Source organism: Anabrus simplex, chromosome 8 (assembly GCF_040414725.1).
Source record: "Anabrus simplex isolate iqAnaSimp1 chromosome 8, ASM4041472v1, whole genome shotgun sequence".
Lineage (NCBI taxonomy): Eukaryota > Metazoa > Arthropoda > Insecta > Orthoptera > Tettigoniidae > Anabrus > Anabrus simplex.
Window position 1 is genome coordinate 38,717,405 of NC_090272.1, and position 15,694 is coordinate 38,733,098.

Sequence of the window (15,694 nt, forward strand, 5' to 3'; positions counted from 1 at the left end):
GTTTGTTTTGCCATCACCATCAGGATTAGTGCTCGACTTTTGTGTTTATCAGGGGAAAGGAACATCATTTGCTAATTCTAAAGACATTGGGGATGTAGGCATTGGTGAATCGGCTATCATTCATCTTTGTGAGACGGTGCCACCTGCATCATGTATTTACACAGACAGGTACTTCACATCTCATAAGCTGGTGGATTGCTTGCTCCAAAAATTTATCTATGTAACTGGTACCATTCAAACCAACCGAGCTCCAATTGTTTCCCTAGCATCAGACAAAGAACTCTCAAAACAACCCCGTGGGTCGTCCGAACAATTTGTACGTGACGATGGAAAAATTTCTTTAATAAAATGGTACAACAACAAGGGAACTATAGTCATGTCCTCTTGTCAAGATTCTTCACCAGTTGGCAAGTGCAGGAGGTGGTATAAAAAAGAAAAAAGAGTGATAGAAATACCTCGGCCAAATATGATCAACTTTTACAATGAGTTCATGGGTGGAGAGAACTTGAATGACTGCACGATTGCATATTATCACAATAAATATCGCACAAACAGGTGGATTCTCCGCACAATTCTCCATTTCATCAACCTTTCTAGTGTTAACGCCTGGTTCCAGTATCGAGAAGATTGCAAGATACGGCTTTTGCTCAAAAAAACATAATGAAGCTCTTGAACTTTCGCATTCTTCTTGCTGAAGAACTAATTATGGGAAAGGACAGCACAAACGAAATGAGTAGTGAAGATGATGACGATGAAGGGAACTTTGTGAAGAAGCAAGGAAAAAGGGGGCGGTTCATCTTCCTGAAATTGTGGAACTACCGGACCCACACGTTGCCCTCGTGAAGGATGCCGTGGGAAGAGCAGAACGCGTTGTATCAAGTGTAAAGTGTTCCTGTGTCTCAACAAGTGTCAAAACTGCTTTGTTCTGTTCCATTCATAAGTATGTAATTTGGATTTCGGTGTTGTTAATGTTAAGTATCATTTCAGACCCAATGTCCTCAATTGAGGACACTATTTAAATTACTGCTGATGAACAATGTGAACTTTTTCATTATTATTGGTATGTGACGTGATAGAATAGTTAAAACCTGTATTTGAGTATGATTAGAAGAAAATATATTTTAAAAAATTTTCCGGGCCTCAAGAGGTTAAATTTCTACCTAAGAATCTCAGGATTTTTGTTATCTTGCACCTTGCCCCTTCACGGGGGATATTCCATTTGAAATTGTCGCAGATAATTATTCTGAGTAGTTTAAAACTACTGCAATGAAGAATGGTACTTTTCAGTAATATATAACTGTTCATGATAAGATCTCTGAACCTACTCATCCACAAATTTTAACACTTATTTACATTTACATTCAGGTTATTTATACAAGCACCAAATGGGCAGATACTCCTTATCCTCTTGTAGAACAAGGGCGTCCTCTTCCTCTTCAATACAGTTATACAGCACATTGTCACCGGCATACTGGTCCTTTAATGATGAGTGACAGTATGGGAAATCGAGCACATATATACCGAAGAGGAGAGGTACCATCACAGAACCTTGCATTACTCTATAAAAAGTGTTGGAACAGCTCATGATCGAGCACCACCTCTCTCTCTCTCTCTCTCTCTCTCTCTCTCTCACTCACACACACACACACAGAGAGAGAGAGGATCTAACTCTCGAAGAAGGCACTCACCTTTGCCAATTAACTGGCTCCTATGTTGTGCTGCTTCTGTTTCAATAAAAGTTGCTGATTTGACTTCCAGTCAAAGGCTTTCGACCAATTTAGTGTAATATAGTCAATATATATCGCATCAGTTTGGTCCGAATCCAGTAATTAACGACCTTTGTGAACAACATAGTGCATGAACGTCTAGGGAGAACACACTGTTGATTGATTCACCAGCTGCACAATACGTACTACCAACCGATGTTTTAACGATTGAAATTATTAAACCTGCTGAAGAGAGGGGCAAATAAGTACCAAAAGAGACTGTACCAATGATGACCCATATTGAGGGTTTGGCAGAGCTAAAAACACTATTGTGTTACATTGAACAACATGCAGAAGCTACATCAACCTATACTGTACTTCTTAGAAGATGGCATGACATTAACTGCTCAAAAACAAGGCTCTATTTCAAAACAAAAGATTCTGGATATTTTTTTAAAAATTTAAATTTGTGTTTCTTTTAAAATTGGCAATGTTAGCCCATATCTAACACAGGCATGTATTGTAATGTTTAAAATTTTTGTTTTCACTGAACATTTATTCATGCATTATCCTCGTTTCCATGTAATTGGAGTATTTTGTATTTCGAGAAAGCATCAGTACCAATTGGCTTGAATTACCAGGCCTCTACTACATACCAAAATTCAATAAGCTATGATAAACACAATGTCAGATCAACATGGGAAGATGAGACAAGGACAACTGCCAAATTTTTATATACTGTCATCTACATATAGATAAACTCTCTCACCAACAATCCCAATTCTTAAACATCACTTTCCTCCTATTCCAAACAAGCTCACTCCTGCTACCCAGCTTGTCAATGCTTGAGGAGAGGTCATCTTGGCAGTTCTTCAATAGGCCATATATGACAAAAAGAAGTCCAAATAACAAAAGGAAAAGAAAGAGACAAAACGATAAATGTGAATACAGGGGGTACAAGACTGGGAACACAGGAATAATAATAATATATTTGCTTTATGTCCCATTAACTACGTTTACGGTTTTCGGAGATGCTGAGGTGCCGGAATTTAGTCCTGCAGTTCTTTATTGTAATAATAATAATGATAATAATAATAATAATAATAATAATAATAATAATGCTATTTGTTTCACGTCTCACTAACTACTCTTTTACGGTTTTTGGAAACACCGAGGTGCTGGAATTTAGTCCCGCAGGAGTTATTTTACGTGCCAGTAAATCTACGGACACGACGCTGATGTATTTGAGCTCCTTCAAATACCACTGGACTGAGCCAGGATCGAACCTGCCAAGTTGGGGTCAGAAGGCCAGCGCCTCAACTGTCTGAGCCACTCAGCCCGGCAGGAGTTCTTTTACGTGCCAGTATATATATCGTCACGAGGCTGATGTATCTGAGCACCTTAAAATACCACCGAACTGAGCCAGGATCGAACCTGCCAAGCTGGGGTCAGAAGGTCAGCGCCTAAACTGTCTGAGCCACTCAGCCCAGCAGAGTAACAACAGATCGAGGATAGACAAGGACAAGCTTTATTCCTAATCAATCCCAATTCTTTTTGGTCTATACAAGTATTCTCATTTCAATAGCATCACATGAATAAAACTGAGTCCAGCTTCTAGTCTAAATGGTCACCGTCAATCACCATCAGTTTAGAGGGTCCCAGGTTTAAATCCTGGTTGGGTCCGAGATTTTAAACGCCTGGTTAATTCCTCTAGCTTGGGGACAGGGTCTTTGTGTTTGTCCCAATATACAACTCTTCAAATATACAGGCTAGACTACCAACCACTGCAGAAACATGAAATGGATCCTTCTACACATGGTTATCATCGGCCGTAAAAGGGGGCCCAATCCCCATCAGCGACACGATTTGCAACTGTGACCATATCAGGGTGGGGAAAGTGGTGGCAGAAGAAGAATGAAATTGCGTAATTGTAAATAATTTGATAACGTGATGTTGAAGTTGTACCAGCAAAAAACTGTAGTCTTAATTTTGCTGTATATTTCCTTAATTATCTACTGACAAAGTTAAACAACACAGTCCTAAAATATTATGGAGATCAAGAATAATGTAGATTTTTAATTGTCCATATAACTGAATTTGAAGAAATCAGTTAATGATTCCATGAAAAAAAGTTACCACTTCTAGGTTTGTTACTAAATTTTTCAACTCACTAATTCACAGTTTCTGCATGCTTCAGAAATTCAACAATGCTCACTTTATACTTACTAACATCCTAAAAGATTGTTCAACAATGCTCATTTCAGGATTACTAACATCCTAGGATATCGATTAACCAATGGACTCAATATAAATAAAGTTAATCAATCAAAACATTCTTCATAATACAGTAATGAAGAAAGTTGGCATCCCAAGTTCAAAACAACGATTATTTAGAAAGTTGATTAACAAGCTGCCTCACCATATCTCCACAAAACAGATAGACTGAACAGCATGCAAACTGATAAGGCTGTAAGACTTTAAGAACCAGAGAACAAGATAAGCTTCAACTGTACGAACTAGACATTTCCAAGGTCATGTCAGAGTCAATGCTATATTAGACGGATGAATTACAGTAGATGGTATTAGGCTCAGAAAGAGAAGGGAAATAATTTTCTGGCATTGTAGGAACTCCATTATTATTAACTTTAAGCTTAGATTGAGAACTTTACACACTTGTATGCAATCAAACAAACATTCATGGAGACATTGGTGACAGCAGCTATAGCCAACAATACTAGAGATTGAATACTGGGTCTGTCTGCTTTAATGTCAACTAGCCTAATTTGTGAAATCATGCAGTAATACACAGAAATAGAGGAGGAATACAGAGGGATGAAATTGGTCTAAGACATTCAGAGTCATGTGACTTTTTGGACTCTTTCTCAAATAATATTAGGGCTGATAGTGACGAACATGGTGAGATATTATTGCTCTGGACACCGACAAAAAGGAAGGACAGGAAAAACTGAGCCAGTAAGAGGAGATTTTTTATAAGTATGATAAGGACAAGAGAGGGGAGGGTAAGAAATGAGGGAATGACACCCAAGTACATGATGAAGACCACGAGTTAAGGAAAGAAAACAAGATGTAGACTAAAGTAATTGGATTCTATCAAGAACAGCATAATAAGAAAGAACCTGGACTTGAATAGAGGAAGATGGAAAGGTGCCATTAACATCCAGACTCTGCTGAAGATCGAAAAGGGAAACTGATGAACATGGAGAGTATTTTCAACAGCACGTCTGTATTAAGCCAGAAAGAGACCACGGTAAATACAGTCTCAGCATGTTGGCAACTATGTTGGACAACATTCTCGTGGAAAAATATACAATAAAATCATCACCTTAGAAGTGTCAAAATCTGGCAAGTGTGAACAAATAACTATTATGTTATTGGTTTTACATCATACTTTTACAGTTTTCAAAAATGTTGTCCTGCAGTTATTTCAAGTGTTTGGTAAATTTACCAACATACGGCTGGTGTATTTGAGCATCTCTAATTACCACCAGACTGAGCTAGAATCAAACCTACCAACTTGGATTCAGAAAGCCAGCACTCCACCATCTGAGCCAATCAGCCAGCCAATTATGTATCACAGGCCAGTTGATGTAAAGCTCCGAATTTGTATTCGCAGACAAAACTTAACTTCAGCTCAACTAAGATTTGATTTAAAAGCTAGTGACTTTCATCGCTTATAAAACAGTGTTGTTTAAGTTATTGCTTACTGCTTCTTGGAAGTACCATCCTTTAAAGAAATTGACTGAAATGGAAGAAAGTTTTAAAATTCTGTACTTTACAGCAGGTGAAATGAAAATGAAATGGCGTATGGCTTTTAGCGCCAGAATTCGTCCGAGGACTTCAGTTCGCCAGCTGCAAGTCTTTTGATTATATGCCAGTTGGCGACCTGTGTGTCATGATGATGATGAAATGATAAAGACGACACATACACTCAACCCCTGTGCCAGCGGAATTAACCAATGATTGTTAAAATTCTCGACCCTACCGGAAATCGAACCTCGTACCCCCCCGTGACCAAAGGCCAGCACGCTAACCATTTAGCCATGGAGTCAGACTTTGCAGCAGATGAGAAAGTTTATGTGAAGGAACTTGCATTCAAATATAAGGACATTGTTGAAAATAATAAATGTGCATCATTTTCATTTCAATGAAAAAAAAAAAAAAAAAAAAAAAAAGAGGCAGGGATAAACCATTTAAGTGTAAATGTAATACCATGAATTGTGTCTAAAATATTATAATAATAGGTAACAGAGGACATTAACTGGGGTGAGGCTATGTAGGTACTACAAATTAAATAAGCAAATGCAACCTCATGTATACTTCACCATTCACAGAATGTGATAGGTACTTCTAATTTTTTATTATTATTATTATTAATCACAAACAGTCGAATCAGCACACTATTTTAAAGCCAAAACCAATTTTCAGACTCCAAGGTCCATCAACAGTGTTAAAATTGTTTACAACATTTAAGTCCACATGAATGTGTCATCAAAATGAGTTGGGATATTGAAGTGTTGTTGCTTTTCAGGTTAATAAAAGTGGGAGTTAAGTTATGCTTTAAGCATGCATGGTTGAACATAATATACTCAATGATATTTTCATTTCTGGTTTCGTGACTGGACGGTAACAAATGAGTCCAACCACACCATTCAAAAAGAAGAAGAATGATATTTTCAGTTTTATGTTCCTAAATTTAAAGGTGTCCCATTGTTCTTTACATGCTTTTCCCACAAATATATATTTTTAAAAAATTGTTTCTGACAAGATGGAACTTTTGTTTCACCAACGACAATGAAAGCGGGACCTGCTTACCCGTTCTCCAATATTGAATAGCCTTCCTCAAATCAGCTCTTGGGCAGTGCGAGTTGCGGGTAGGGTATGGAGCAGCGGCCTATTGACGAGTTAACCCAGCACGTAGTGCAGTACTGTGAGCACACCAATTCAAACACACGCTTTCTGTAGGTCGCACAAATTAATTTCCAAAAGAAGTATTTTGGCCACTGTGTTATTCTTGACTCGTTTAATGGGTGTGCAAAATTTACGTAAGATCGGCGATTCCCCGGTACACACCCTTCCCTCATCAGTAGTAGCAACAAAATTGAGAGATGCAACAAATAATGTCAATGGTGGAGTTGTTTTCTTCTTGCCATATTATTAGCAAACACATTTATCACATCCTCAACATTTCACAGTCAGATCCTTTTCTGTTGCTATTACAGCCAGATGATTCAAACGTTCCAGAGTTTGAGATGGACGCTTGTAATTCTTAACTCTTCCAAGAACTGAGAATGATTGTTGAGCATAGCAATTTGTTGCTGATGTGTTGAAATAAATCTGAAGAGCGATTCGGATAGTTGGATAAAAGTGGTCCAAATGCCAACCCTAATAAACTAGGAAAATGGTCAAGAAGAAGGAAAAGGAGGTTGATTCACTATGAAAAAGTCATTGCAGTCAGAAACTATCAGGTTGCTATTTTTTATTTTTTTTTATTTTTTTTATTTTTTAAAAACATTTTTTTGCTTTACGTTGCACCGATTTGTCTGGTGTGACAATGGGAAACCACGAAAAACCATCTTCAGGGCTGCCGACAGTGCGGCTCGAACCCATGATCTCCCGATTACTGGATACTTGCCGCACTTAAGCGACTGCAACTATCGAGGGGGCTATCAGTTTGAAATCTTGTCTTGACCTATCTTGTTCTACGATATTGTTGAACAGTATGACGACACTATCAAGAACTGATTCTAACCTGTGATAATTAACAAAATAAATGAGCTATTTGTAGTCACTAATTGTTGCTTTTAAGGCATGGTTCTTTTACCTTTCTCGTGTCGCAGACCCCTTTGAAAATGTGGGGACGCCTATGGAACCCATCCCTACAAAAATTAAGTATATATGACATCAGGGAACCCACAGGACTGTCCTTCAGCACTGGCATGACTTTATTTTACGCTAAGGTCCTCCCAGTGTTGAAATATGGGCTGGAACTCATCTGAGAGTCCTTAACAAAACCCAACCTATACGCTACTGAACCAAGAACATTTCAAGGCATTAAAGTACAACAAATACGCAACTTTTGCGAATCACATTTATAACAATAATGACATGAAATTAATCTTTAACACTAGGATTACCAAACATTTTTTCTACCTACTTTTACCAACGCGGTCATTTTGACCGACAGTGGCAAGTATTCGTTTCTTGAGGATACTGGTGCCAGAAAAAGGTTCGAATTGAATATAAAAACATCATAGACCATAATTTAATTATTATCATGCATGGCTTGTAAATGCTATTATTAATAAATAAATAAATAAATAAATAAATAAATAAATAAATAAATAAACAAACAAATAAGTACACTAGTAAGGCAGAATGTTCTTCTTACACACTTTAGCTTACATTATATACATATCTGCATGAATGTAACTTTCTGCTTTTCAACTTACTTGTCGCACTGTACACAGACACACTTTGCATGGTCACCTTTGAAGTGAACTTAACCATAGACCAGTTTTCTATAGATTGCACACTTTTCAATTGTCTTGTTTCCTTTGCACAGTTCTTTCCTGACCGATGAAAAACTCAGCAAAATGCAATACTACGTGTTCACTTAGGGTCTGATCAATGGGTCGCATTTCATCTTTTCCAAGACAGGGAAAACTGTTTACAACATACTTGGCTTCCATATTGACAGCCAACCAAAATTTCAAACTTTTTCTGGTTTATTGGGCATATACTGCATAAATGGGCATCTAGCTTCCGATGGAAAGAGCTGTTCATCCACGGTAATGTTCTCACTTGGTCTGAAGCAAATAGTAAAATTAGATATAAATTTGTCCCGCACAACAGATACAAGCGCCAATTTATCAATTTTCAAGTGATCCGTGCTGGTAGATTTTTCATTGAATCGAAGAAACCTCATGATATCCAGGAAATGGTTTCATGCCACAGTTTGGGAGAAAATTCCAGGACCTCACTTCTGTGACCACCGATTGAAAACCTTCGTGTCAGCTCCATAAGTTCCGCGTGCTAATAAAATACCAATGACAGCGTCCAATTCTTCCACAGAAAGTGTCCGTTCAGGATTGCTCAGAACTTCGCGGGCTCCAACCTCAGTACATCATTCGATGTGGCGCAGCTTGGATTCATCAATAAAAAGACAAGCTGTAGTGGCACAAGTTCCTTCAATGTGGCGTTTTGCATGTTCTGTGGGACCTCAGACTTCCCTCAGTATATTTTACTGTCCTCGACGGCCTGGCAGGCTTTGTAGATCAACAAGAGTCAGCACGGTTCCATCCAAAGCGACTTCTTCCTCGCTGACCGTCACATTCTGACCACGCCCATATGTTGACTTACCACAGCGTATGCTCAGCCTTGTGTAGTTGATAACGTGCTCCTTGCCAGTAATTTCATTCTCTTCCTAAGTGTTTCCTTCACCTGCAAAATATAATACTAAACTTACTTAGAATTGTGCACAGAATTACATAAATACAAAATAACTAACTTCAAATAGGCTTACCTTTGTCATCAGCTGCTTTTCTAGTGTGCATGCATCGCCATTTGGCGGGTAGTTCCCTAACCTTTGAGGTCGAAGGCTGCTGTGTGCTTTCATGTTCACATGGAAATTCTGCAGGCTCGACGCAACTAGAATCACTATTACAAACCATTATTCATATCATTATTCCGTATTGAAAATAGCTAATCACAAAGTATACACAAGGAGTAATTTTAATACCACCTATTCAATACAATTTATTTCACTATTGTGTGGTCAAACACACATAGAAATTACCAGAATTTTAAAGGTACATGTTTCGCCCACTTTTTATTGGGCATCATCAGCCTCGTTCAATCTTAAAACACACACTGGTCTGAGGAATCTTAACAAATTACAGAAAACGTATTGATAAACACTTAATGGTATTCATACTGTGGGTGCATAATAATTACAGCACAAAAATATTGGATAAAATAGGTACACATACTAAAATCACTTAGAAAATTAAATCGTTCGTCTAAAAGTAATATTGTGTCACACTGTATTTTAAAAATAATCCATGTCTGACACTGAAATGGACCTTTTTTGATAAAAAGCTTGCACAATATATATCACGCTTGGGGAACAGATTATCAAAACCAAGGCTTCACAAGATAAGAATAGTACAATTAAAAGATACAGTATTTGATGAAGTTGAAGTCTAATATTTAAAATTAGGATGAAAATGCGTAGTCGAATTGGAGGCGGTATAGATTAAGACATCTTGGAATGTTGGATAAATATTGTAGTGTGCTGAGGAGCGCTAGTAAACATTGAAGCATCTGTCGAAAACACTGCTTAAATTATTCAATAAAAAAGGGTAGGTCTAAATGACAATTTCGTGTAACCAGAAAATGCCTCATGTAGACGTGGCTGTCCGTAGTAAACAATGTTGTAATTTCATTCTCCAGATGTAACCTATGTCCTAATGTATCTGCAGCGTTAATCTGTTTCAAGTTCCTTCTTCTAGTGCGTGTTTTAATGTTGAACGAGGCTGATGATGCCCAATAAAAAGTGGGTGAAACATGTATCTTTAAAATTCTGGTAATTTCTATGAGTATTTGAACACACAGTAGTGAAATAAATTGTATTGAATAGGTGGTATTAAAATTACTCCTTGTGTAAACTTTGTGACCAGAATCACTATCCGAACTATTTCCGTTTGTCAAGTTATACACGTTTTCGCAATTATCGAGGCCTAAATCAGTCCCAGCTTCATCGCTTCATTGTGATAAGGAAATTATATGCTTATGCTTCAGAATTTCGGCATACATTTGCAGACTACGCAAGAACATGTTTCACAGTTGTAAGCAACATTTTATTCACAACCTTGAGGGGACATAATGTCATGTGCTTCCAGCGCGCTCTGTACTTAAAGCTGAACATCTGTTCAGTACTCTATCAACAACCTGAACACAAGGATAAGCTAGCCCTTCCTATTGTATGTTGCACCTTTTACAACAACATTGTAAGTTAATACGTATTGTTTGTACACTTTTACACTTGTTCTTTCTTTTTCTTATTTTACAGTTGATCTCAACAGGGCTCCATTTTAACTTCTTTAAACTCATTTGAACGACACACTCATGTGGACTTAAATGTTGTAAATAATTTTAACACTGATGATGGACCTCAGAGCCCGAAAACCGGTTTTAAATTAAAATAGTGTGCTGATACGACTGTTTGTGATTAATAACAATAAATATGAGAATGTGCGTAACCAATATAATAAAGGACGTAAGCTATGTGGAATATCTGTAGGCGATCAAGTCTTTATCAAGGTTTATCTTTACAGTAATAAGATTAATAAGTTTGCTGCCAAATTGGCTCCTCGTTTTACCGGTCCATGAACCGTATTAAAATTCTTGACCCCTGTTTCTTTGCTTGTCATTGACCCTGTTGCCAAAAGAATAAAAAAGGATACATCTAAGCCAAGTAAAGACTGTAATATAATGTAACTCCTTTATTGGAACCTACATACTGTAAATGAACCCTAGAGCGGTAGTGCTCACCTCTGCGACAAACACATGATACACTTAAGCTTCCCTCCCAATTCTCCCTTTTATTCTATCTCTACTTACATCTGGCAGTGCTTAGCACAATGTTTCGCCTCGTTCCTGCTAGCCGAGAGAGTGGACAGAAAGTTGAGGTAATCCTATTATTTAGGATTCGTTTCTAAAATTACAGTCATCACCAACACAAAGCACTACATATCAACATATACTATTACTTTCATCTCCAAAACGAATGCTACTAATGATCACCGTAGAGTTTTATTTAACTTGGCAGTTGTGTGGAAATATACACCGGGACTCTGTATCTATATTTTTAGGTTTCTCGTGTATGGTCAACAGTCTGAAATGGATGGAGATCTCACAGAAGAAAAAATCCAGACTACTTCCGTTGAATCTTCTGATGACGAAGGACAAAGTGACTATGTTGAAAAAGATGATTTTGAAGAAGATTAGAGACCTAGATCTGAACTTGATACACGATGGACAGTAGTTTGATACAGAGGAAGATGAAAATGAAATGACGTATGGCTTTTAGTGCTGGGAGTATCCAAGTACAAGTTCGGCTTGCCAGATGCAGGTCTTTTGACACCCAGCCCCCGTGCCAGCGGAATCACCAGTAACCAAGTAAGGTTAAAATTTCCGACCCTGCCAGGAATCAAACCCAGGACCCCTGTGACCAAAGGCCAGCACACTAACCATTTAGCCATAGAACCGGACTCAGAGGAAGATGAAGATAATATCATAACGACCACCATTAGAAATGAATGGTGTGTCATGCACTATTATTCACTGTCTATTATAAAATATTTTGTGTAAATTTAATATTGATTTTCCACTTCTAGTTATATCTCACTAAATCTGAGATGTAATTATAATTTAGTTATATCAAATGAAAGAATAAAACATATCATTGATATTACCATTACAATACAGACTAACAATTATTTAAACCCTCTTAAATCGACAATGAAAAATAACAATACATAAAAACTAGCAAAGTGTAAGAATCATCACCTCGACGAAACGCTACCGTTCTAGGGTTAAACAATGGCTATACTAAATGCAATACTCTTCCAACGTACTTACCTATACATGTTCCCGCCCACCCAACACACAACCTGTATATTTATCATGTGTTCCCTCCATGCCTAACCGTACAACAACGTTCTATCTTCCACTGTCTCCAAAATCATGGTAACACACTACCCAATATTGACATATTCACACCTTTGCATCCTTCAAACACAAAACTAAAAGGTTCCTTTGAAGCCCTCTCCAGGTTTCCATTTTCTTCAGTAACCATGACCTTTCTTCTTGCTAACTCTGTAATCAACCCTTGCCAGGTAATGTTCCCATTCTTTTTACATTGTTATTGTTATGTTTATCCCAACTGTTTCTTATTATACTTATTTAAATGTTACATTATTAGTGTAAAATGGCCCTCCATTGGCTGTATCTAATAAATAAATACATAAATAAATAAAAAAGACAAGCCTACGTAAACGGCACCCATAAATCTAGAAAAGGCATTCAATAATGTTGACTGGAGCAAGCTATTTGCGATTCTGAAGGTGATAGGGATCAGATACACAGAAAGAAGAATCATCTACAATCTGTACAAAAATCAGTCTGGAGTGATAAGAATCAAAGGCTATAAAAAGGCAGCAGCAATTAACAAAAGAGTGAGGCAAGGCTGCAGTTGTCCCCTCTCCTTTTCAATATTTACACAGAACAGGCGATAAAGGAAATCAAAGAGCAATTTGGAAAAAAATCACAATCCAAAGAGAGGAAATTAAAACTCAGGTTTGCTGATGATTTTGTTCATCTGAGTGTGCAGAAGACCTGGAGAAATTGCTGAATGGTATCAACAAAGTCTTGGAGGAGTGCAAGCTCAAAATAAATAAATCCAAACCGAAACAAAGGTAATGGAGTGCAGTCGCATGAAGTCTGGTGATGCAGGAAATATTAGATTAGGAAATGAGGTCTTAAAGGAAGTAGTTCAATATTGTTCCTTGTGTAGTAACATAACTAATAATGCCAGAAGTGCGGAGGGCGTAAAATGCGGACTAGCACAGGCAAGGAAGGCATCTTCTTAAGAAAATATATTTGCTAACTTCGAACATTGATATACGAATTAGAAAGCTGTTTTTTTACGACTTTCGTATGGAGCGTGGCATTGTATGGAAGTGAAGAGGTGATAACTAGCTCAGAAAGAAAGAAAATAGAAATTTTTGGAATGTAGTGTTACAGAATAATGCTGAAGGTGAGATGGGTAGAGAGAATCACAAATGGAGATACTAAATTGAACTGGTGAGAGGAGAACGATTTGCAACATTTGACCATAAGAAAAGACAATGATAGGTCACATACGACACCCAGGAATCGTTCAGTTAGTTTTTGAGGGAAATGTAGGCAGTAAAAATAGTAGGGGTAGATGAAGGTATGAATATGACAAACAGATTAGAGTAGATGTAAGATTTACATAGAAATGAAAAGGTTAGCACAGGATGGGGTGGCATATGGACTGATGACCCAAACAACAAAAACAAGTCTGAAAACTTTTTTGGTTGGGTTGGTGAATCCATGACCAGCATCAAGGAAGGATATCTCTTCTCTGCTACTTAAGATATCATAAAACATTTCTCTATGATTTCAACATCAGAACCGGATACCAAAGCACCAAGGTAAACTAGATTATGTGAATGATGAGAGGTGAATAACCAATTATACTTTCCTTTTTTTTCCTAGTGGTTTAACATCACACTAACACATGGAATGTTTTTGGCGATGCAAGAATGGGAAAGGGATAGGTTTGGGAAGGAAATGGCCATTGCCTTAATTAATTTGCCTGGTGTGAAATGAGAAACCATGAAAAGCCATCTTCAGGGATGCCAACGGTGGAATATGATCCACCGTCAAGCTCACAACCACGCTACCTAACCACACAGCCAACTTGCTCGGTCAATTGTATTTAACTACCAATTATAGGAACGTGGCTTAAAAATAAAATAAAATATTCCTGAATATCTGATCAAATAAAGCAGATGGACTAATGTCACAAATGAATGGCCTTCATAAACAAAGGGATAGTTATTTTATATTTCCCTAAAAGGTAATTACCTGCTCCAATTGCATCCGTTGCTTATTAGGTAAATAACAAGAGCAAAAAAACAAAGTAAGAAATGTTCCTCCTGTCTAACTCGTAACCTGTTTTCCACTCGAATAGCCATTGTCTATCAAGATACAAATTATTTAATTTTACTCATTCATGATAATGAGTAAGTGTTATTTAATCCTACCTACCACCGTTAAACACTTTTCCTTCAGATGACAATGAAAATGCTAGACTACCATACCTACCTACTGAAATCATTCCACACAAACAAATTAAGGACGAACTTACTGTTTGATATGGGTCTCTTACAGCAGGTAAATCTTCGTGCTTTTTAACTTGCTTCTGTCGAGCATTTCTCTTTGCTTCAATTATGGCAGCGGAAGGCCTGGCAGCAGGTCTGGCCTTTGAAATCGCAACACACAAATTAATAAAAACATAACCTCTTTACAATGTAACTGAATTTAATATTATTTTTTAAAAACTTAGTAACAATGAAAGGGATAGCCTACCTTTTCATTAAATCGTGGAGACCGCCTACGAACACCTTCTCCAAACATCTTCTTCGTGCCTCTTTTACTGCCAGTTCCAATAATTGTATCATCCCTCTTCACAGTTCGACTCACCTTCTCTGCCTAAAATTAAAACGAACAGATTAAAAAGAGCTGTTTTTGAAGGTTGTCATCAAACTAATCACACTTTACTTCACTCCAAAACAAACAATGAACCGGTGCTTTTAAAAACAAGTATAATGTAAAATTTTCACCACTGACTGGAAGGGATTCTTAAAATTGAAGAACTGTTGGCAACGAAAATCCGTTTAATTGACAATCTTATTACCATTTGCAAGATCGTGGGCATTTGACTTATACCACCAACACAAAACTCCTACCCTCTTTCCTTTTGTTAACTGTCACATACAATACCATAGTCTCACGAACAACATTTAGGTTGCACCAGTCTTCGTAGTTCTATGACATCGCATTATTTTAGGATTGTACCATTCAGGATGACTACACAGTCACACACAAAAAAAAAAAACACGCTAAATTTAGAATTCAGGTCCATTTCGAATGACACGATTATGTGAAGATTTCACAGGAGCAAATTGAAAAGGAACAAAAACGGCAGTGTCCAGCCAGGTCCAGCCAAAAGCCTACCAAATACAGTAGAGACAATACGCGACACTCTGCGAGATATCGATATACAGCGATTAGAGCTTTGTCTAGCGGAGTGATCTGAGAGTTACTGATTCTGTCATAGGAGCACGTGTTATGTTTGTGAAGTTTTTGGGGTTATT

The 15,694-nt window shown here is 37.5% G+C and overlaps 1 protein-coding gene across 8 annotated transcripts in view; it reads right to left on the reverse strand.

The window, feature by feature from the left end:
• HDAC6 (histone deacetylase 6) overlaps positions 1-15,434 on the reverse strand; it is a 458,923-nt gene extending 443,489 nt beyond the window's left edge. For 4 of the 8 annotated variants that reach the window (XM_067152102.2, XM_067152103.2, XM_067152101.2 and 1 more), the window contains exons 1-3: positions 15,235-15,311; positions 14,907-15,029; positions 14,686-14,799 (exon numbers count right to left, since the gene is read on the reverse strand). In XM_067152102.2, the coding sequence (XP_067008203.1) occupies positions 14,686-14,799; positions 14,907-15,029; positions 15,235-15,255 (258 nt within the window). In that variant the 5' untranslated portion in view covers positions 15,256-15,311. The other 4 variants (XM_067152104.2, XM_067152105.2, XM_067152107.2 and 1 more) reach the window with 4 other exon arrangements.
• Positions 15,435-15,694: the final 260 nt, after the last annotated feature.